Source organism: Ranitomeya variabilis, chromosome 4, assembly GCF_051348905.1.
Source record: "Ranitomeya variabilis isolate aRanVar5 chromosome 4, aRanVar5.hap1, whole genome shotgun sequence".
NCBI classification, from domain to species: Eukaryota; Metazoa; Chordata; class Amphibia; order Anura; family Dendrobatidae; genus Ranitomeya; species Ranitomeya variabilis.
Window position 1 is genome coordinate 67,110,069 of NC_135235.1, and position 24,795 is coordinate 67,134,863.

The following is a 24,795-nucleotide window of genomic DNA, read 5'->3' on the forward strand; positions in this document are numbered from 1 at the left end:
TGACTGTTAGGATTGCTACTTCCAATAGGTGGCACTAGAGTTCTAGTCCTCTTCCTCTCTGAAGAGACAATTTGCATATTTCCCAGAGGAGCATTGCGGCTTCAAGTCTCCTCACCTCGACATGCTTATCATGTCACTCTCCGCAAGGAGAAACAATACTTCTTGGATCCCGGTCAGACGCCTCTCAATCAGCCAAACCAGATCTCCACTTTGCACTGACGAGGGGCAGTACCTCGAAACACAGTGTCTGCAAATTGAGATTCTGGTTTGCCTATTATCCTAAGTCATGTGACAAGGCTTGTTAAAGGGTCGACATTGACTGTTAGGATTGCTACTTCCAATAGGTGGCACTAGAGTTCTAGTCCTCTTCCTCTCTGAAGAGACAATTTGCATACTCCAAAATAGAAATTGTAAAAAAAAAAATCCACAGAAAAATGGCAGAACTGGAGGTGCAATGAGAAGAGCAGAAGGCAGCGGGTAAGGCCTCTTTCACACTTCCGTCGGTCGGGGTGCGTCCTAATGCAGGAGAGAGAGAATATTTTTCCCTGACTTGAAAATCCTTCCGGGCATGCTCATAATGAAAAAACGTGATACATCGCTGGATTCCTGTTTTTGACGGTCAGCGACGGATCCTGCGTCCATAGGCTTCCATTATAGCCGATGACGGACAGCGCAGGACCCGTCGCTGAGTGATTTTCCCACGAGAAGAAAAAACGTTCCTCTGAACGTTTTCTCCGCGTCACTTAGGCTGCTTTCACACTAGCGTCGGCCCGACGTGCCGACGCGCGTTGTGAAAGTGATGCCCAACGTGAGCAGCGGAAGCAGTCTTACGACGTTTCTGCTGCCCCATTGTAAGGTCCGGGGAGGAGGGGGAGGAGTTTCGGCCTCGCATGCGCGGTCGAAAATGGCGGACACGACGCGCAAAAAAAGTTACATGTAACTTTTTTTGTGCCGACGGTCCGCCAACTTTGCAGGATGCGTTTTTTCTCCTAAACGACGCATTGCGACGTATTGCAAACGATGCTTGTGTGAAAGTAGCCTTACCGCTATTTTCCGATGGATCCAGTGCACGACGGATAAAACGGAAGGCTATCCGTCACAATCCGTCGCTAATACATGTCTATGGGAAAAAACAGGATCCAGCAGAAAAATTAGCACGATCCTGTTTTTTCAAAACTCGACGGATTTTGATGGGAGAGAAAAGACGGAAGTGTGAAAGAGGCCTAAGTCTATTACTATAGTCAAGGAACTTGACACCAGTGGCACTACTCCAGCGCTGAAATAAAGCAATGCTGGAGTGGTGCTTTAAAACCACCTGCCCAATAGTGCACAGTTCCCCCTCATGCTGCGAAAGCAGCCCTAACCTGTTGGGCCTTTGTCCTAAGGAGTCCGGCTACATCTGCTACCGATACATGAGCAGCAGATTCTAAGGTTCCGGAAATAGTGAGAGGCGATTTCTATGGATCAGAGCACTATTTCCAAACACATACCACAGGTGATTGCTCAAATTAAGACCTGGAAAATTTGGAGACCATTTGACATCTTGAAGTACTGGGATAAATAAGCAATCAGAGGCAATGGTCCATAGGGAGTAGCAATGCATCAAGAAAATGAAAGTCCTAATACTTGGATTAAGGCCTCACTAAGGAGTTTGTTTTTCACATACGTGTTCTATCCGTGATTTTCAGATAGATTACTACGGGAATGTACTCCATGATGCTCTACAAATGTCTGAGTTTGTCTGCAAAAAAAGCAAAGACATGTCTGTTTTTGATTAGGGTCACAGATAAAAAGTACCCATACTAGTTTATAGGTCTGTAAAAATCACAGTACACCAATGGCATCAGCCTACAGTTCATGATTAACATTGCAATGAATCTTTGCACTTTATTTTTTCATATGTGAAAACTACTAATGAAAAACAGATGACTAAATCGCTGATGACACTGGTACCGTTTTTAGTGTATGTGAAAAAAATCATAGACATTTGAATGAACCATTAATCTGCTATGTAACAGATTTTCCTGAAGCTGTTTGGTTTGGGAAAACTTTATCCTCACACTTGCTAATTATTATTTTTTTTGCATCCAACACATCATCTTGAAGAACTGACTGCTCACGTGCAGCCTAAAATATCCCACTCCTTAATATGCGCAATTGTAATGAGATGATCAACGTTCCCCTCTTCACTTGTTAGTAGTTTTAGGCTGATTATATATATATATATATATATATATATATATATATATATATATATATACACTAGATATATCACATCTAGTGATGAGCGAGTGTACTCGTTGCTCGGGTAATCTCCAAGTATTTGTTAGTGTTCGGAGATTAAGTTTTCATCGCCTCAGCTAAATGATTTACAACTAGAGTTGAGCAACTTTTACTTTTTTCGGATCGAGTCGGGTTTCCCGAAACCCAACTTTGTGAAAAGTCGGGTCGGGTGAAATCGGCCGATTATTGCAAAAACTTGGGGGCCGACTGAAACACGAAACCCAATGCAAGTCAATAGGGAATCAAAGTCGGCAGTGAGTGGAGAACAGAAAAACACCTACAGTGCCCATTTTAATGACAAAAACATCAATTCTTATTACTTAAGCTTGTCAATAGTTAGGCATTGAAAACTGGGGGTCATTTGGCTAAAGTTGTCGGGGGGTAGGGCTGGCTCAAGATTTTCGTGGGCCCAGGAAACGCGTTGGCATTGGCACTGGCACAGGGCCCCTCATAGTACGGCGGTGTGTTTGATGGCGGGTGGCGCCTCCCACTGGCAGAGACACTTTTGCGTACTATGAGGGGCCCTGTGCCAGTGATGTCGCCAACGAGTATTCCCCCCCCCACCTGATGAAGGAACCTGCACTTTCATCTGCACCTTCCTCTTTGTCCCCGTGTAAGGTGGTATAGTATGCGGGAAGGGGAAACAGACTTTCAGCAGGGTCAGATTCTGGCTGTGTAGAGTGCAAGGGGAATGTAGTGGTCTGGGTCAATGTACCAGCAGACTCATCTAGCAGTGGCTGGGCAATGGGCAGGATGAGGAGGAAACACAGATATAGGCCCAAATAATAAAGTAGGCTAAATGCAGTTCAAAATTGATAACAGGACTAAACAGGCGGCATTGCTTTGTTCAGTGGAGGAAAACTGTAATGAGTGGCAGAAACAGTTAGTAGGCCCAAATATTAAAGTGGGCTAAATGTCTGCCAAAAAATCGTTCATAAATAAACAGGCGACATTGCTTTGCTCAGTGTCGGAAAATTGTAATGAGTAGCAGACTAAGTTAGTAGGCCCAAATAATAAAGTGGGCTAAATGTGTGCCAAAAAATTGTTCATAAATAAACAGGCGACATTGCTTTGCTCAGTGTCGGAACATTGTAATGAGTAGCAGACTAAGTTAGTAGGCGCAAATAATAAAGTGGGCTAAATGTCTGCCAAAAATTGTTCATAAATAAACAGGTGGCATAGCTAGGTACAGGGGTGGGCTCCTCTACTGAGTAGCAGACAGTGGTAGTAGGCGCAAAGTATTAACTGGTCTAAATGGAGGCCAGGGCCCCTGTATATTTTAACCATCATCTATCATTTCAACAAATTTGTATTGGCAGTGCCATTGAAGGATTTAACAGCACAGACTACACAGTGGTGGAGCAGGGAGAGGTAAGTATTGCAAGTGGTAGAGCACTGTTCGAGCTGGGGGGAACACTCTCTCGTGGGCGGCGGTACTGGCACAGGGTCCCTCATATTACGACGGTGTGTCTGACGTTGGTTGTGCACCACCACCGTCAGAGACACTTCATTGTACTATGAAGGACCCTGTGCCAGTGCCGTCACCCAAGAGTGGGCACACCGACCTGTCCAGGCAAACGGAACTCGCACGGGTGCTTGTGCCAGGTGGTGACCACGGCCCCGTGGGGGGAGTCAGCCCATTTAGGGAGGTATAAAAATGGCCTATGGTGGACATTCAGCAGCTGCAAATGGAGGAATTGGAGAAGTCAGTAAGAGGAGGCCAAAAGCAAGACATTTTTCAGGCAAGCTACGTGTCAGCAGGGGAAGATGGGGCAAAATAATTTGAAATCCATGATTGGTTCATTTTAACGAAGGTTAGATCATCAACATTTCGGGTAGCCAGACGTGTCCTTTTTTCGGTCAGTATTGAACCAGCAGCACTGAAGACTCTTTCTGATAGCACACTAGCAGCTGGGCAAGCGAGCTCCTGTAATGCATATTCTGCCAATTCAGGCCAGGTGTCTATTTTAGATGGCCAGTAATCAAAGGGGAATGACCTGTGAGGGAGAACATCGATAAGGGAGGAAAAGTAGTTCGTAACCGTACTGGACAAATGCTGTCTCCTGTCACTTTGAATTGATGCAGCAGTACCTGTCGTGTCAGCGATCATTGCGAAATCACTCCACAACCTGGTCATAAAACCCCTCTGTCCAACGCCACTTCGGATTTGTTCACCTCTAATACCTCTGCCATGTTGCCCCCTACGGCTCGTGTGAGAACCATCACCGCCGCTGTGTGCTGGGAATGCCTGAACCAAACGGTCTACAAGAGTTGCTTGTTTGGTAGCCAATATTTGCTCAAGGTTCTCATGTGGCATGATATTTTGTAATTTTCCTTTATATCGTGGATCCAGGAGGCAGGCCAACCAGTAACCGTCATCGGTCATCATTTTGATAATGTGGGGGTCCCTTTTTAGGATACGCAAGGCACACTCAGCCATGTGGGCCAATGTTTCAGGTGTCAATTCACTGCTTGTGCTGGGTTGAGGAGCACTTTCTTGCAAATCAACATCACTTGTGTCCCGCAAAAACCCTGTACCTGACCTTGCAACGCCACCAGTTTCTATTGCCCCCTGAGAAGCATCCTCCTCCCATAAATATTCATCCCCATCATCCTCCTCCTCTTCGTCCGCCACCTCGTCCAGGAGAGGTCCCTGAGCAGACAATGGCTGACTGTCATCAAGGCTTCCCTCCTACTCAGCTGCAGACGCCTGCTCCTTAATGTGCGTCAAACTTTGCATCAGCAGACGCACTAGTGGGATGCTCATGCTTATGATGGCGTCGTCTGCACTTACCAGCCGTGTGCATTCCTCAAAACAATGAAGGACTTGACAGAGGTCTTGTAGCTTCGACCACTGCACACCAGACAACTCCATGTCTGCCATCCAAGTGCCTGCCCGTGTATGTGTATCCTGCCACAAATTAATTACAGCACGCCTCTGTTCGCACAGCCTCTGAACCATGTGCAGTGTGGAGTTCCAGCTTGTTGCAACGTCATTACGCGGTGCTGGGGAAGATTCAGCAATCGCTGATTGTTCAGCATACGGCTGGAGTGTACGGGCGACCGGCGGATGTGCGAGGAAAGTCTTCGCACCTTCAGGAGCAGGGCTGGTAACTCCGGATAATTTTTGAGGAAGCACTGCACCACCATGTTCAAGGTGTGAGCCAGGCAAGGTATGTGTTTCAGTTCTGAAAGGGCTATGGCAGCCATAAAATTCCTTCCGTTATCACTGACTACCTTGCCTGCCTCAAGATGTACACTGCCCAGCCATGACTGAGTTTCTTGCTGCAAGTACTTGGCCAGTACTTCCGCGGTGTCTGTTGTCGCCTAAACACTTCATTTGTAACACAGCCTGCTGACACTTACCACTAGCTGTTCGATAATGGGACACCTCGTGTGCAAAACTGGCAGCTGCGGATGGAGTGGTCGTGCGACTGCGCTCTGTTGACGAGCTTTTGCTTCTGGAGGAGGAGGAGGGGTGGCGAACGCCTACAGCCAACTGTTTCCTAGACCGTTGGCTAGGCAGAACTGTCCCACTATGGCTGTCCCCTGTGGACCCTGCATCCACCACATTAACCCAGTGCGCCATGATGGACACGTAACGTCCCTGGCCATGCCTACTGGTCCATGCATCTGTTGTGAGGTGCACCTTTCCACTGACTGATTGCCTCAGTGCATGGACAATGCGGTCTTTGACATGCTGGTGGAGGGCTGGGATGGCTTTTCTCGCAAAGAAGTGCCGACTGGGTAGGTCATAGCGTGGTACTGCGTAGGCCATCAGGTCTTTGAAAGCTTTGCTTTCAACCAACCGGATTAGTATAGCAATGTGGGCGTTCAAACCCCGTGTACGCGGATGAGATGATGAGTACTTTCTTTTCCTAACGAGTCTCTTGTAGGGTGAGCTGGACTGGAGAGCTGCATATGGTGGAACTAGCGGTGGTGGTGGTGGACATGGCGGATTGAGAGAGGGTTGCTGATGGTATTCTTGATGTTGGCCTACATACAATGTTTCCTACCAATAACCTTGTGATTCCGACTGCTTTAGCCTTGCGACGATACCTCCACATTTGCTGCTGGTGGTGTCCTAACCGGTGGGCTTACAGTGAGGGAAGTAATGTAGCGTTGCTGACTACCTTCATTCTGAGCAGGTTCACCAACGTTACGGGACGTTTGGTAGTTAGTCCAGGCTTGCAAGTGCATGCTGGTTAAATGTCTAAGCATGCACGTTGTATTTAAATTTTGAAGATTCTTCCCTCTGCTAAAGGTCTTTGAGGATTTCTTACAGATAACTTTTGACTGATCATTCAGATCTTGGTTAAAAAATTGCCACACTACACTCTTCCTACTATGGAATACCTTTTCAGGCATTGCACGCTGTGCTACTTTCACCAGATGGCCACGCTGTCCTAAAACTGTTTTTGTTTTTGACAAACGTTTTTGGCCTGATACGGGCCTGTCAGATGACAGATGTTGCGATGTACCTGGCTGCTGCGGATCATCCTCCTCCGCTTCTGAGCTACTGGCAGCGGCACCCTCTTCCCCCAATGGCTGCCAATCTGGGTCAACAACTGGGTCATCTATCACCTCCTCTTCAATGTCATGTGCACCTTCCTCTGTGTCACCGTGTAAGGTGCTATAGCTTTCGGGACAGGGCACCATAGTCTCATCAGGGTCAGATTCTGGCTCAGTACACTGCAAGGGCAATGTAGTGATCTGAGTCAATGGAACAGCATAATAATCTAGCTGTGGCTGTGCATCAGTGCACTCCATGTCCGATTCATCTTGCAATGGGCAGTTAACGATTTCCCTTTCTAACCCAGGTACGGTATGTGTAAAGAGCTCCATGCAGTAACCTGTAGTGTCGCCTGATGCATACTTCACTTTTGGTTTGGGTGAAGGACACAAGGAAACGTCTTGTTCCTGACCGGGAGCATCCACTGACAACTTGCTGCTTTTATATTTGGAACTTTCCGAAGAGGAGGCGAAAGAGCTAGAGGGTGAGTCAGCAAAGAAAGCCAAAACTTTTTCCTGCTGCTCCGGCTTTAAAAGTTGTTTTCCTACTCCCAGATAAGGTAGCCTTCGAGGCCTTGTGTAGCCAGACGATGACGCTGGCTCAACGCCTCCTGCCTTAGGTGCTATTGTGCTTTTGCCACTACCACCAGATGCACCACCACCACCATCAGTACCAGCTGGCAAACACCGCCCACGGGCTCTTCCACCAGACTTCCTCATTTTGTGGAAAATCTAACCAAAATAACAACCATTATATGGTACTGTAAAACAAGGTAGAAGGTGTATATAAACTTGTTGAGAATTTAAATCTCCCTTTTTTTTTTTTTTTTTTTGGGGGGGGGGGGGGGGGGGAGACTGAACCAAAACTCAGGCCCAGTGTATATAACAATGCAATCTAAGTGGCAGAAAGTGGCTGGAAAGTCAGCGATCTTTGAATTTGTCCGATCCGTTTCGCTCAACCCTATTTACAACTATTAGCCAGGCTGAGTACATGTGTGGGTTGCCTGGTTGCTAGGGAATCCTCACATGTAATCAAGCTGTCTAGTAGCTGTAAATCATTCAGCTGAAAACTTAATCTCCGAGCAATCCTAAATACTCGGGACCACCTGAGCATGCTCGGGAAAACCCCAGCAACGAGTATACTCGCTCATCACTAATCATATCGCATCGAGAGGTAATGTTACTATGGGGGCAGGCATGCAGCGCTGTTGTTGCCTAATGGCATCATGTAATAATCTAATGACTTTTGCAACAGGGGACTCATGTGCTTGACGCCTACACTTATATGCATTGTTTTTGTCCCAGCGATGCTGTTGCTCTTCAAGAGTCTCATTTGCCCTTGGTCTTCGACGTTGTACCTTTGCTGCTTTCCTTTCATTGTCATTGGCATACTTTTTAGGAGCCATGTTGGCGTTGATATTTTTTTTTAAATGGGTTTTCCCACGAACAAAAGTTCATTTTAAAAATTGTCTGTGTCTGACCATGTACCGAACATACCACAGCTCCTGGGCAGGGGAGGAAGCAAAAGACAATACTGACATTACAGCAGGAGATTTGTTATGATCTGGTGGCCTAAGAGCAGCATGAGATGTACTCTGGAGAAGGTGGTACCTGTACTGACCGCAGACCCTGAACTTAACACCGCAACTAGAAGTAGCCGTGGAATGTACCTAGCGCTCCCTAGACATCTCGACACAGCCGGAGGACTAATTACCCCTAGAGATAGAAAAGGGAAAACTATCTTGCCTCAGAGAAAATCCCCAAAAGACAGGCAGCCCCCCACAAATATTGACTGTGAGAGGAGAGGGAAAAAACATACACAGACTGAAATGAGAATTTAGCAAAGGAGGCCACTTCTAGCTAAATAGAAAGGATAGGACAGAGTACTATGCGATCAGTATTAAAACACTAGAAAATATCCACCACAGAAAATACAAATCTCCACAGCTAACTAAAGATATGGAGGGTATATCTGCATCTCCAGAGATACCAGCTTGGCTAAACAAATCCTTATACAGACCAAGCTGGACAAGACAAAAAACATGGAAAAGAACTGAACCATAAGGCCACAGCATGTAGACAGAAAAATCAAGGCCAGAACTTGTCTTTGTTGAAATAAACTGCAAAGCAGAAGAGACCAGGCAGGGATGTGAATCCTCCAGGAACAATGGACAACTGGCACTGACTAAAGGGTGAAGCAAGACTAAATAGCCCAGTCAAAATTGCAAAAAGTGAACACACCTGATAAATGCTGCGATTCAGAGACAGCAGCGCTACCACTTACAACCACCGGAGGGAGCCCAAGAGCAGAATTCACAACAGTACACCCCCCCACCCTTGAGGAGGGGTCACCGAACTCTCACCAGAGCCCCCAGGTCGATCCGGACGAGCAAAATGAAAGGCACGAACCAAATCATGAGCATGAACATCGGAGGCAACAACCCAAGAATTATCCTCCTGGCCATAACCCTTCCATTTGACAAGATACTGAAGCTTAGCCTCGAAAAACGAGAATCCAAAATCTTCTCAACCACGTACTCCAACTCCCCATCAATCAACACCGGGGCAGGAGGATCAACAGAGGGAACAACGGGCACCACATATTTCCGCAACAAAGATCTATGAAAAACATTATGAATGGAAAAAGAGGCCGGAAGGGCCAAACGAAAAGACACTGGATTGATAATCTCAGAAATCCTATAAGGGCCAATAAACCGAGGCTTAAACTTAGGGGAAGAAACCTTCATAGGGACATGACGGGAAGACAACCAGACCAAATCCCCAACCCGAAGCTGGGAACCAACACACCGACGACGGTTAGCAAAACGCTGAGCCCCCTCCTGAGACAACACCAAATTGTCAACAACATGAGCCCAAATTTGCTGCAACCTGTCAACCACAGAGTCCACCCCAGGACAATCAGAAGGCTCAACCTGCCCCGAAGAAAAACAAGGATGAAAACCAGAGATACAAAAGAAGGGTGAAACCAAGGTAGCAGAACTAGCCCGATTATTAACCCCTTCAAGTTGCGGCCCTTTTTCGTTTTTGTGTTTTCGTTTTTCGCTCCCCTCCTTCCCAGAGCCATAACTTTTTTATTTTTCCGTCAATATGGCCATGTGAGGGCTTATTTTTTGCGGGACGAGTTGTACTTTTGAACGACATCATTGGTTTTACCATGTCGTGTACTAGAAAACGGGAAAAAAATTCCAAGTGCGGTGAAATTGCAAAAAAAGTGCAATCCCACACTTGTTTTTTGTTTGTTTTTTTTTGCTAGGTTCACTAAATGCTAAAACTGACCTGCCATTATGATTCTCTAGGTCATTCCGAGTTCATAGACACCTAATATGTCTAGGTTATTTTTTATCCAAGTGGTGAAAAAAAATTCCAAACTTTGCTTAAAAAAAAAAAAAAAAAAAAAAAAAGTGCAATTTTCCGATACCCGTAGCGTCTCCAATTTTCGTGATCTGGGGTCGGGTGAGGGCTTATTTTTTGCGTGCCGAGCTGATGTTTTTAATGATACCATTTCGGCGCAGATACGTTCTTTTGATCGCCCGTTATTGCATTTTAACGCAATGTCGCGGCGACCAAAAAAAACGTAATTCTGGCGTTTCGGATTTTTTCCTCGCTACGCTGTTTAGCGATCAGGTTAATGCTTTTTTTTAGTTGATAGATCGGGCGATTCTGAACGCGGCGATACCAAATATGTGTAGGTTTTTTTTTTTTTATTGTTTTATTTAGGATGGGGCGAAAGGGGGGTGATTTAAACTTTTATATTTTTAATATTTTTTTCACATTTTTAAAAACTTTTTTTTTTCACTTTTGCCATGCTTCAAAAGCCTCCATAGGAGGCTAGAAGCAGGCACAGCCCGATCGGCTCTGCTACATAACAGCGATCATCAGATCGCTGTTATGTAGCTGAAATGCAGGTGTGCTGTGAGCGCCGACCACAGGGGGGCGCTCACAGCAGGCCGGCATCAGTAACCATAGAGGTCTCAGGGACCTCTATGGTTACCTTCCTGATGCATCGCCGACCCCTGATCATGTGACAGGGGTCGGCGATGACGTCATTTCCGGCCGCCCGGCCGGATGCGGTAGTTAAATGCCGCTGTCTGCATTTGACAGCGGCATTTAACAGGTTAATAGCGGCGGGTGAATAGCGATTTCACCCGCCGCTATTGCGCGCACATCTCAGCTGTACAAAACAGCTGACATGTCGCGACTTTGATGTGCGGTCACCGCCGGAGCGCACATCAAAGCAGGGGACCCGACATGCGCAGTACATGTACGGCGCATGTCGCGAAAGGGTTAAGGGCAAACTCGGCCAATGGCAAGAAAGCCACCCAATCATCCTGATCAGCAGACACAAAGCATCTCAAATAAGTTTCCAAAGTCTGATTAGTTCGCTCGGTTTGGCCATTTGTCTGAGGATGAAATGCGAAAGAAAAAGACAAATCAATGCCCAGCCTAGCACAAAAGGCCCGCCAAAACCTAGAAACAAACTGGGAACCTCTATCGGACACAATATTCTCCGGAATGCCATGCAAACGAACCACATGCTGAAAAAACAACGGAACCAAATCAGAAGAGGAAGGCAACTTAGGCAAAGGTACCAAATGAACCATCTTAGAAAAACCGGTCACAAACCACCCAGATAACTGACATCCTCTGGGAAACCGGAAGATCCGAAATAAAATCCATACAAATATGCGTCCAAGGCCTCTCAGGGACCGGCAAAGGCAAAAGCAACCCACTAGCGCGGGAACAGCAAGGCTTGGCCTGCGCACAAGTCCCACAGGACTGCACAAAAGAACGCACATCCCGAGACAAAGAAGGCCACCAAAATCCCAGGATGACCAGCTAACACAGAACAATAAACCTCCGAAATCACTTTACTAGTCCATCTGTCAGGAACAAACAGTTTCCCCACTGGACAGCGGTCAGGTTTATCAGCCTGAAATTCCTGAAGAACCCGTCGTAAATCAGGGGAGATGGCAGAAAGAATCACCCCTTCCTTCAGAATGCCGACCGGCTCAAGGACCCCAGGAGAATCAGGCAAAAAGCTCCTAGAGAGGGCATCAGCCTTAACATTCTTAGAACCCGGAAGATACGAGACCACAAAATCAAAACGGGAGAAAAACAGGGACCATCGGGCCTGTCTAGGATTCAGCCGTTTGGCAGACTCGAGATAAATCAGATTCTTATGATCGGTCAAGACCACAATACGGTGCTTGGCCCCCTCAAGCCAATTTCGCCACTCCTCAAATGCCCACTTCATAGCCAACAACTCACGATTGCCGACATCATAATTGCGTTCCGCAGGCGAAAACTTTTGAGAAAAGAAGGCACACGGTTTCATCAAGGAACCATCAGAATTCCTCTGAGACAAAACGGCCCCTGCCCCAATCTCAGAAGCGTCAACCTCAACCTAAAAAGGAAGAGAAACATCCGGCTGACGCAACACAGGGGCAGAAGTAAATCGGCGTTTAAGCTCCTGAAAGGCAGAAACAGCCGCAAAGGACCAATTCGTCACATCAGCGCCTTTCTTCGTCAAATCGATCAGGGGTTTAACCACACTGGAGAAATTGGCAATGAAACGGCGATAAAAATTAGCAAAGCCCAAAAATTTCTGAAGGCTCTTTACGGATGTAGGCTGGATCCAATCATGAATGGCCTGAACCTTAACCGGATCCATTTCTATAGATGAGGGAGAAAAAAAAATGAAGCCCAAAAAAGAAATCTTCTGTACTCCAAAGAGGCACTTAGACCCCTTCACAAACAAGGCATTATCACGAAGGATCTGAAATACCATCCTGACTTGTTTCACATGAGACTCCCAATCATCTGAAAAAAATCAAAATATCATCCAAATATACAATCATGAATTTATCAAGATAATTCCGAAATATATCATGTATGAAGGACTGAAACACAGATGGAGCATTAGAGAGCCCGAATGGCATCACAAGGTATTCAAAATGGCCTTCGGGCGTATTAAACGCAGTTTTCCAATCGTCACCCTGCTTAATACGAACAAGATTATATGCCCCTCGAAGGTCAATCTTAGTAACCCAACTAGCCCCCTTAATCCTAGCAAACAGATCAGAAAGCAAAGGCAAAGGGTATTGGAATTTGACCGTGATCTTATTCAGGAGGCGATAATCAATACAGGGCCTCAAGGAGCCATCTTTTTTGGCAACAAAAAAAAAACCTGCTCCCAATGGTGAAGATGGCCGAAAATGCCCCTTCTCCAAGGACTCCTTAACATAGCTCCGCATGGCGGTATGTTCTGGCACTGACAGGTTGAAAAGTCGGCCCTTAAGGAACTTACAGCCTGGAATCAAGTCAATAGCACAATCACAGTCCCTATACGGTGGAAGGGAACTGGACTTGGGCTCATTGAATACATCCTGGAAATCTGACAAAAACTCAGGAATTTCAGAAGAGGGGGAGGAGGCAATTGACATCAAAGGAACGTCACCATGAACCTCCTGACAACCCCAACTAGTCACAGACATAGATTTCTAATCTAATACCGGATTATGCAGCTGTAACCATGGGAAACCCAGCACAATAGCATCATGCAAATTATGCAACACCAGAAAACGACAATCTTCCTGATGGGCTGGCGCCACGCACATGGTCAGCTCTGTGCAAAACTGAGGTTTATTTTTAGCCAACGGTGTAGCATCAATGGCCCTCAAAGGAATAGGACTCTGCAAAGGCTGCAAGGGGAAACCACAACGTCTGGCAAATTCTAAGTCCATTAAGTTTAGAGCGGCGCCTGAATCCACAAACGCCATGACAGAAAATGACGATAATGAGCAGATCAGGGTCACAGATAACAGAAATTTAGGTTGTACAGTACTAATGGTAACAGAACTAGCGATTCTCTTGGTACGCTTAGGGCAATCAGAAATAACATAAGCAGAATCGCCGCAGTAAAAACACAACCTATTCTGACATCTGAATCCTTGTCGTTCAGCTCTAGACACAATCCTATCACACTGCATAGGCTCAGGACTCCGCTCGGAAGACAATGCCATAGTGCGCACAACTCTGCGCTCGCGCAAGCGCCGATCAATCTGAATGACCAGAGACATAGAATCACTCAGACCAGCAGGCGTGGGAAACCCTACCATAACATCTTTAACGGATTCAGAAAGACCCTTTCTGAAGATTGCCGCCAAGGCATCCTCATTCCATTTAGTCAGTACAGACCATTTTCTAAACTTCTGGCAATATGATTCTGCCACTTCTTGACCCTGAGACAGGGCCAACAAGGTCTTCTCAGCATGATCCACTGAATTAGGTTCGTCATACAATAACCCAAGCGCCTGAAAAAAGGTGTCTACATTAAGCAACGCCAGATTCCCAGGTTCCAGGGCAAATGCCCAATCCTGGGGGTCACCACGCAGCAGAGATATAACAATTTTAACCTGCCGGATGGGATCACCAGAGGAACGGGGTTTCAGAGCAAAAACCAGTTTAGAGTTATTTTTAAAGCTCAGAAATTTGGACCTATCCCCAAAAAACAAATCAGGAGTTGGAATTCTAGGCTCTAAAACCGGAGTCTGAACGATATAATCGGAAATACCCTGTATTCTAGCAGCTAGTTGATCCACACGAGAAGCCAATCCCTGAACATCCATACCAGCGCTGAACTCCTGAGCCACCCAGAGGTAAAGAGGGAAGAAAAAAAAACCCACAACAGACTACAGAAAAAAAAAAAAAATGGCTCAGCACTTTCCTTCCCTTCTTCTGAGATGCGGTTAACTCATTGTTGGCCAGTTGTACTGTTATGATCTGGTGGCCTATGAGCAGCATGAGATGTACTCTGGAGAAGGTGGTACCTGTACTGACCGCAGACCCTGAACTTAACACCGCAACTAGAAGTAGCCGTGGAATGTACCTAGCGCTCCCTAGACATCTCGACACAGCCGGAGGACTAATTACCCCTAGAGATAGAAAAGGGAAAACTATCTTGCCTCAGAGAAAATCCCCAAAAGACAGGCAGCCCCCCACAAATATTGACTGTAAGAGGAGAGGGAAAAAACATATACAGACTGAAATGAGAATTTAGCAAAGGAGGCCACTTCTAGCTAAATAGAAAGGATAGGACAGAGTACTATGCGGTCAGTATTAAAACACTAGAAAATATCCACCACAGAAAATACAAATCTCCACAGCTAACTAAAGATATGGAGGGTATATCTGCATCTCCAGAGATACCAGCTTGGCTAAACAAATCCTTATACAGACCAAGCTGGACAAGACAAAAAACATGGAAAAGAACTGAACCATAAGGCCACAGCATGTAGACAGAAAAATCAAGGCCAGAACTTGTCTTTGTTGAAATAAACTGCAAAGCAGAAGAGACCAGGCAGGGATGTGAATCCTCCAGGAACAATGGACAACTGGCACTGACTAAAGGGTGAAGCAAGACTAAATAGCCCAGTCAAAATTGCAAAAAGTGAACACACCTGATAATTGCTGCGATTCAGAGACAGCAGCACTACCACTTACAACCACCGGAGGGAGCCCAAGAGCAGAATTCACAACAGAGATTGCAGAGGATACAGATTGTGAGGTAAAATATATATATATATTTTTTTTTTTAAAAAAAAACAGTCAATGAAATATTTAACCTCACAAAATGAATCCACTGCGATTCCCCTGCTGTAATATCAGTATTTTCTTTTGCTTCCTCCCCTGCCCAGGAGCTGTGGTATGTTCGGTACACGGTCAGACAGTCAATTTTTAAAATGAACTTTTGTTCATGGGAAAACAACTTTAATGTGACCGGCTTCCGCTGCCTGTAGACGCGTTGCGCATCTGCCGCCGGGATCAGCCGAATGATTTGCGCCGACGCAGTAAATCAGACTGCCGCCATCTTTGTGCAGATAGCGGCAGTCACATTAAAACTGCATGCGCTCCTCCTGTACAAAGATGGCGGCAGTCAGTGAATCATTCGGGTGATCCCGGCAGCGGCGTGTTCGCTGGTGGTACCACGCAAGAGGCTGCGTGAGAGTGAGTGTGAATGAGTGTGTATATGAGTGTGATGCGTACAGCGTAAAGTGTGTGAGTATGTGTTGCGACGGTGTTCTGCTGGTGGTACCGCACAATAGGTTGGTACCAGCAGCAGACACCTATCACTTGTGTGTCCAAATATGGCGGTCGATGAATTTCCTCCGCTTGGAATTCTGGGATACGGTGACATCTGGACAGAACAAGAAATTAATTCACACGCCGGGTAATTGCTGCAGAGGTTGGTGCAAATTTGAAAATTTACAACACTTTACATACAGCACAATAGATGTGGATGGGGTTAAAAAAAAACAAAAAAAAAAAAAAACCAACAACTACTCAGCTTATACATATTTTTTTTTTCCTACTATGTGTGGAATAAAGGAAAATATTTAAGGCTATGTTCACACGTTCAGGATTTCCATCCTTTTTTTTTCCTGACTGAAACTGCAGGTCTCTGCAGAAAACGCAGGTGCGTTTTTGGTGCGTTTTTTGGTGCGTTTTTTAGTGCGTTTTTTAGTGCGTTTTTTGATGCAGTTTTGTCTGCAGATTGTCTGTGTTTGACAGAAATAAAGTTTACTGCAGTGGGGGGGGGGAAAAAAAAAAAAGAAATGATGTCATTTCCTTGTCCAACCCTTTTCTTCTTCCATCCTCCATTTTGGGACTAAACACCAAAATGAGTGGACGTGTTTTGAATGACAGCGCTCCGCGTTTTGCGCCGCATGCGTCACTGCAGCGCACGCATCCGGGCGCAGAGGACGCAGCAAGTTGCATTTTTGCTGCGTCCAAAATCAATCAAAAAAAGGACGCATGCGGTGCAAAACGCAGCGTTGTGCATGCGTTTTGCTGCGTTTTACTTTGCGTTGTGTGTTGCGGCGCCGACGCTGCGGCGCACAACGCAAATGTGAACATAGCCTAAGTGCCACGTGCCACGTATTTCAGTGCCACGTATTTCAGTGCCACGTGCCACGTATTTAAGTGCCACGTGCCACGTATTTAAGTGCCACGTGCCACGTATTTAAGTGCCACGTGCCACGTATTTAAGTGCCACGTGCCACGTATTTCAGTGCCACGTGCCACGTATTTCAGTGCCACGTGCCACGTATTTCAGTGCCACGTGCCACGTATTTCAGTGCCACGTATTTCAGTGCCACGTATTTCAGTGCCACGTGCCACGTATTTCAGTGCCACGTGCCACGTATTTCAGTGCCACGTGCCACAATTTAAGTGCCACGTATTTCAGTGCCACGTATTTCAGTGCCACGTATCACGTATAAGTGACACGTGCCACGTATTTAAGTGACACGTATCACGTATTTAAGTGACACGTATCACGTATAAGTGACACGTGTCACGTATTTAAGTGACACGTATCACGTATAAGTGACACGTGTCACGTATTTAAGTGACACGTATCACGTATAAGTGACACGTGTCACGTATTTAAGTGACACGTATCCCACGAAGATTTTCCATGGAGAACAGACACATCCAGAGATATGTCTGCTCTCCACGGCTGCAGCAACACACTGACAGGAGCCATAGTTCCTGTCGGTGTGTCACTGTGCATGCGCGAGCGAGTTAACCGGCGGTCATTGACCCCGGCTCTCTCGCTTAACGGCAGTGCTGCGTGGGAAAGTTCAACGCAGCTGTACTGCTGTTAACCGAGACGCCGGAGCCATTAAACTCCGGAACAGTACGCGATACACTGCTAGGAGCTTCGCTCCTGGCAGTGTATCGCCGGAGAGCAGCCGATCGGCGTGGGACACTCGTTTTATGGATTCTGCGGACAGGGAGTATGGATTTGATTTTTTATTTTGTGATTTTTTCCTGGAGGATCGAGGGCTTCGCCTACAAGTGTGCTGTTGGTGAGTATATACTCTGTGTTATGTGTTGTATGTACTGTGTGTCATGTATGTGTATTGTGTGTGTTTTGTGTAACTTTACCATTGTGCTAAGTCGCTGGACACAGGGACAACTCTCCCATCCTAATACCGGATGGGAGTAGTAGTCCCATACGGCGACTTGGCACAATGGAGGCACTATCGTCGCATGGGGACACACAGACATACCAGATCAATCAGACGCCCGACATCGATCCCCATGCGACGGTATGCCTCCATGATGACAGTCTTCAGGAACGACACTCCGCCCACGCACTTCCGGCCCCGCACTTCCGCCGGCTTCCCCGCACTTCCTGCAGCTGCGGTTCTGCACATCAAACCGCAGTAAAACCCGCAGATATATTTTTGATCTGCGTGTTTTACTGCGATTTTGACCTCACAATGGAGGTCTATGGGTGCAGAACCGCTGCGGTTCAGGAAGAAGAATTGACATGCTCCTTCTTTTTTCCGGGAGCTATTCAGCGCGGCTTTTTTTTTAAATTTCCGGACCATGTGCACAGTGTGTCCTGTTTTCCATAGGGTACAGTGTACTGTACCCTGCATGGAAAACAGCTGCGGAACCGCAGCGGCAAAACCGCCGCGGTTCCGCGGTAAAAAACGCACTGTGTGAACATGGCCTAACACTTCCCCTCCCCCCCCCCCCCAAAAAAAAGGTCAAAAGCCACAGGGAAATATTAAACGCGAAAAAGAAAATAGAGGCGATAAAGAACAAAAGGAAAAAAAAAAAGAAAGAAATGTTCTTCATTTTATTATGCAACATCGATAATATTCTTCTTATAAAAGTCACAAAACAGTTTTAATAATTTAATTTTGCATAATAACAACATGAACAGAATACACGATGTCTGATACTTTTCTACAGCTGCTTACAACTAACCACTTTTCGCCATTTCAGTACTGATTGCACAGAGTCAGACCGTAAGGTCACTGGAAAAAGCGAATGGAGAACACACATTTATCATTCAGACTGGGGCTACACGACGACAGCAGTACTCAGACAAGTCTAGTGACCAAAAATGTTCGTGCAACTTTTCTGCAACTTGCTGTCAGTGACTATTTTATGCATTTGATGTAAATAAAACGCAAAGTTACAGACAGGTCGCAAGTGCTTTGCATTGAAGTCTGTGAATAGTGTGTCTTGCAACCGGCAACAAAAAATCTAAAACATTTTCAAACATATCCGACTTTCATAGTAAATCGCAGGTTGTAATGGAAATCATTACGTCAAGTGTTGAAATGTAGGGGAGGAAAGACTGGAGAGAGACAAAGCACAAAAACAGGGTCTTATCTGGGTAACTGCACAATTGTGCTCACACAACCACCGATAACGCTGAAGGCTGCTGCAGACCCACGAGGAGATGAATCCATAAGTGATAGAGAAACAAATGGGTTAGTTCTGCGCTGCCATGGAAGAAAAGATGTACTCAGGATTGGCATCCTTCAGTGATATGTCAACATGTTTCAAAATTTACACCTTATACCACCTGATCTGATTGTCCCGATGAAGAAGTTGCATACTTCGAAACGCGTTGACAAATAAACCACCTATACTCGGATTGGTATCCTTCATCTTTTCTTCTACGGCAGTGCAGAACCAACCCATTTGTTTCTCCACTACTTAGGCAATGTTGAAATGTGTCACTGCGATTTCAGTTTTGAGTGACATTATGTATTTCACGGAGGAATACCAGAGTAACGGCACAATACAGAACGACAAAGAAAAAGATGGTTCATATTTGTAATTTCTTAAGAAATGCAAGCATTTACCGAAACAAGCATGTCAGAAGAGCTGACGGGTCTTATTTAACTTAAAGGCAACCTGTCGCCTACAAGTATGCCATTTCCCTCTGCATATAGTGATAATCTGCAGTAAATAATGTGTAAAACCTATTTGGCAGGTTTACTGAAACTGCCGCTACAGAGCAAGGTTTAATCTCCCTGAAGCCACGCGCTTGCAGTCATTAGGGCGGTGCAGGGGGCTGAACAGTCATATTGACAGCGATGTGCGTGGGAGCCATCACAGCTGTAATATAAATAAATAAAACTGATTTTTCTCCCTGTAGCTGCTGTTCCAATAAGCCAAGGAGACCTCATTTAAGGATTGGCACTATATAGCATTTCTGGAGATGACAGATTCTCTTTAAAGAGAACCTGACAGGAGGTTCATGCTGCTCAATAACAGGCAGCATGAATCAGAGACCGGCTGTGCTATAGCGCAGCTTCTCCCCACCCCTCTAGACTGAGAGACATGAGAAGGACATCAGTGACTTATATCTTGGAATAGTCATCCCAGCCACATGGTCCCTGACCAGCTTTTCAAAGTATGATTTGTTTTCAGAGTAAAACGTACATGGCTGCAATAGTGCCATGAGAGTCTGATGCTTGTTGCTCAGGCACCATGAACATCCTTCTCTGCCCCTTATGCTTTATACTTCAGCCCTGCTTTTCAGATCCCCAGAATGTCTGGATATGGAATGTTATGGAACGTTAGGGTCAGCTGTAGTAAGCACGGAGCCTTTCATAGGAGTTATACGTCCCAAAGATTTAACCATGCATACCTCCCGTCATATAAATAATCCTCCTCTGATCTGACCCCAGCTGTCTGCCCACCCTGTGGATGGGGATGGATGAGGAGTGCCGGTCACAGACCATGGTTAGGTAAATTAACATTTCTGTGGCAGTATTGAATTGATAATTTGGGGGCATGAAACTTTGCACTTTTTCCAACTAGGCAGCATAAAGTTATCTGAATTTACAAAATAGAAATATCAGACTATTAGGTCACTTGCACACACATTCTAAGCAAATGACTCAATGGGGCAGGTGTTAAGAGGTTTAGTTGCATTTTAGGCAGAATTTTACAGTCAGTGCAGTACTGGGCCAAGTTTACAGGCAGTCACGTATCGCATGCCAATTACTGCCAGACAGTCACAAGTGTGGTTCCGCTTTCCCAAACAGTCGTTCTCAACATTCCCTTCCGGGCTTGAATGACATCACTTTCGCTGGGATATGTGATCAAGCCATCAGTGCTGACCTCCAGCATATGTGCAGATCAAGTCACCCGCCTTCACCGTGAGCACTGGACGCCAAAAGTGCAGCCAAAGGAATGTTATAGTTAGCCGCTTTCTGGCTAATCGACATGACGCTGTGGCAAATAGGCACCACTATGGCTCTTCTGCGGACATTGCATGTAACCATATAAAACATCTTCTGAAAGGACATAAAAACACTATCCCCAGAAGAATAAACCAGCAAAGGTAGAAAATATATTAGTCCACAAGTCTGGCAACTGGAAATAAAGTTGGTTGTGCTGCTTGTAAAAGGCTGTGGATCGTTGCCAAATATCACCACATATGATAAATGAGAAGATTCTAGCATTCACAGAAACAAAACTTTAAACTTACCGTATATACACTCTAGTATAAGACAAGAGTTTCAGACCATTTTTTTTAGGCTAAAAGTGCCCCTCTCGGCTTATACTCGAGTCATTGTCCCAGGGGGTCGGTGGGGGAGCAGCGGCCGTCACATCATACTCTTCTGCTCCTGGCGTGGTCTCTCTGTATGTCCCTGCTTCTCCAATGGTCTCTGGTGCCTACAGATCTTCCTGTGTTCAGCGGTCACGTGCTACCGCTCATTAAAGTAATGAATATGGACGTGACTCCACTTCCATAGACGGAGTGCATATTCAATACTTTAATGAGTGGTACCATGTGACCGCTGAACACAGGAACAAGTTGCCGGCGCGCACCGGAGACAGAAGCAGGGACTTGCAGACCGCGTCAGGATGAGGCGAGTATGACGGGGGAGGGTGAGCCATGCGATATTCACCTGTCCCCATTCCACCGCAGGGCTCAGTCTTCTATTTTTTTTTATGGCAAAATTAGGGGTCTCGGCTTAAACTTGAGTATATACGGTAATTTTATTAGAACAGCTCCTTAAAACCATGATCGATTTAATAATCCAGAAACACATGGCCTACGCCTTCCAAACCTATAGCCATCACTGAGAACCCTCTATAGGTTTGAACCATGTAGGAAATAGGATTCTGGATTATTACTAATATTTTTTATGGTTTTAAAAAAGATATTCTAATAAAATGGAATTTTAATGTTCTGCTTCTGCCAAGGCTGTATATTCTATAAACCAGTAGTGGCCATGCAGTTGAGTAAAAGATCCCGACAGGTTCCCTTAGGCCTGTGTCACACTTACGTATGCAATGCAAGTCTCTGGACTCAATACCCGGCACTGCTGCCGACACTCGGGACAGGACTTTGCGGCTGCATGTATTTCTATGCAGCTGAACGCTCCAGTCTGAACCACCGGCGGCAGTGCCGGGTATTGATGCGAGTTTCTGGCATTGCACACGCAAGTATGAAACCGGCCTTACTGTGTATGTTTTATCCTTCTCTGGCAGCTCATTAATATCAATGACATTTAGTAGAAATGAAGAAAATAGTGTGGGGGAAAAAAAAAAGTACTAAACAGTAAAGAATACAGGAATAGATTTAGTAGTATTGCCACAATGATTTTCAGGTGCCAGGAAAACGTTGAAATTCTAAATTGTCTCAAAGGATTATGGTCAACTTTAAAAGTTCTACCCACAGGACAGGCGACATCCTGCAGAACGGTGGGGATCCCAGGAGTCCGATCCCAGAGATTGGGACATCACTAGAGTGGCACATAAGGCCGGTTTCACATTTGCATTTGTAGGAGCTGCGGACTTCCTCCTACAAACGCAAATGTGAAACTAGCCTAAGGGTACCGTCACACAGTGCCATTTTCATCGCTACGACGGCACGATTCGTGACGTTCTAGCGATATCGTTACGATATCGTTGTGTCTGACACGCTACTGCGATCCGGATCCCCGCTGAGAATCGTACGTCGTAGCAGATCGTTTGAAACTTTCTTTCGTTGTCTAGTGTCCCGCTGTGGCGGCATGATTGCATCGTGTGACACAGGTTGTATACGATATGCGCACAGTAACCAACGGCTTCTACATCGCAAATACGTCATGAAATTATCGCTCCAGCGCCGTGTATTGCAACGTGTGACCGCAGTCTACAAAGCTGGAGCGATAATCATACGACGCTGCAACGTCACGAATCGTGCCGTCGTAGCGATGAAAATGGCACTGTGTGACGGTACCCTAAGTGTTACACTTGGCAATCTCCATCACAGGACAAATGGAGTGGTGGTGCACACGTACGGCTACTAGACTATTCCTAGGGGGAATTTCAAAGCCCGTTCTAAGGATCAGTGAGGTAGAACTTAAGTTATCACCTATTTTATGAATAGGTGCTAATTTTAAATATTGAGAACAATCCATCAAAGACTGTAAGGGTAGGTGCATATGGTCAGTAATTGGCAGCACATGTCCGCTGCGTACAAAGCGCTGACGCCTTTTGAAAGCAGGTAATTCAGCATGTGTTCATTGAACCGTGTGGAATCATTGCGTCCAATACATTGTATGGGTGAGATTTATCTTGCAAAAACTTGTGTCTCCACAATATAAAATTGACATGCTGCGGTCTGGAAAGACGAGTAGCATGTCCGCCTCCACAGGTAAGCAACGGGTGCATGCATAGTGGGCATGAGATTTCTTGAAATCCCATCCACCATGCTGTAACATCTGTACGCTGCGGAGGTACGCACCGTCTACTGAGTGTGCACCAACCCTAGGTGGCTTCATAAAAAGGTCTCAGTTGTTGGACAGATTAAGGGGTGGGGATCCCGTTTTCAGGACTATACACTGACAAGGGGAGGCAATAACCAATGCGAACAGAACCATAATACTATATGTAAACAGTCAAAGTAAACTGCCCCAATAGGCGTACAGTCTCAGTATGGCTCACCATTACCGCCACTTGTTATTATACCATGCTTATAAGTATGGCATAACACCACAATGATAAATCCGAGTAGAGTGCATTGGGATAACACACACACACACACACACACACACACACACACACACACACGTAGAAGATTTGCTGCAGCATCTTCAAGTAAATGTCTTCCTCTGGAACAAGTAACAGGGCCGTCCAACAGCGGGAAAACGAATGATATTCAGTGCATTTCAGATCTGCATTATGCAGGATATAGTCCAGAGCAAAACAGAATTCTTCTCACTTTAACAGATGCTTTAACTGATCCTGAAGGTTTGATGACTGCTCAACACTACGCATAAAAGAGAAAAGATTACACATAGAACTGCTACTCAAACACAATTCATAAAATATCATGGGCAAATATAGGGTGATTTACACGCTACTTTACCCGGAAAACTCGCTGCAACTTCTAAAAGAGACGATCTATTATAGTGAAATCTTAAATGCCAATTAGACACACAATGCACAGGGTAAACCTAGTTACACCCTATGCCCATCGGGAGATATATAACTTATCGGTCCTGTACAATTTACATAATTATGACCTACAAAAGATTGCAGAAAAACCTCATCGTACCAAAAACTTATAAATTTTATTTGAAACAATATTCCAACATTATAAAAACAATACTGATGGAGATGGTACCCCAGGCCAGAGGTACGCTTGTCATTGTATTATGCCGTGTGGCAAGAGAGATTTCTTTACCCTAACAACTATTACATATACATAGGCGGCGTGATTTAATGTTGTGACAAGCGTACCTCTGGCCTGGGGTGCCTATATATTGGTACCATCTCCATCAGTGTTGTTTTTATAATGTTGGAATATTGTTTCAAATAAAATTTATAAGTTTTTGGTACGATGAGGTTTTTGTGCAATGTTTTATAGTGAAATCTTGACTGTACATACTGTACTTTGGGTCATGAAAAACTGATGTTTTAAAGCAGGTTTTGAAAATGTCCACCATTCGCATCCAAGCATGCCAACACGCACCGATCCATATTGTTGAATGTATTCGGCAGGACGTCTTCTGGGGTCATAGCCTGAATTTCTCGTTTCATGTTCTCTCCGACTGCCTGTAATGTTCGCGGCCTGTTACTGTACACTCACCCGACCCTTCAAATGGCCCCAAAAGGAAGAAAAAAAGAAAAAAAAAACAAACAAAAAAAAAAAAAAACCAC

The 24,795-nt window shown here is 45.5% G+C and overlaps 1 protein-coding gene across 6 annotated transcripts in view; it reads right to left on the minus strand.

Moving 5' to 3' along the window:
* Positions 1-24,795, minus strand: part of BORCS7 (BLOC-1 related complex subunit 7) — a 115,971-nt gene that overhangs the window by 81,887 nt on the left and 9,289 nt on the right. Inside the window, exons 6-8 of one of the 6 annotated variants that reach the window (XR_013214482.1) lie at positions 22,871-23,902; positions 22,087-22,475; positions 18,455-21,971 (exon numbers count right to left, since the gene is read on the minus strand). The exons of 3 other annotated variants lie outside the window; for them this stretch is intronic. Coding sequence is in view for 1 of the 3 variants with exons in the window: in XM_077258648.1 (XP_077114763.1) it covers positions 23,851-23,902 (52 nt within the window). In the remaining 2 variants the exon portion in view is untranslated. Of the gene's footprint in view, positions 1-18,454; positions 23,903-24,795 lie in introns of those variants that run through there. 2 more of the 6 variants (XR_013214481.1, XM_077258648.1) reach the window with 2 other exon arrangements.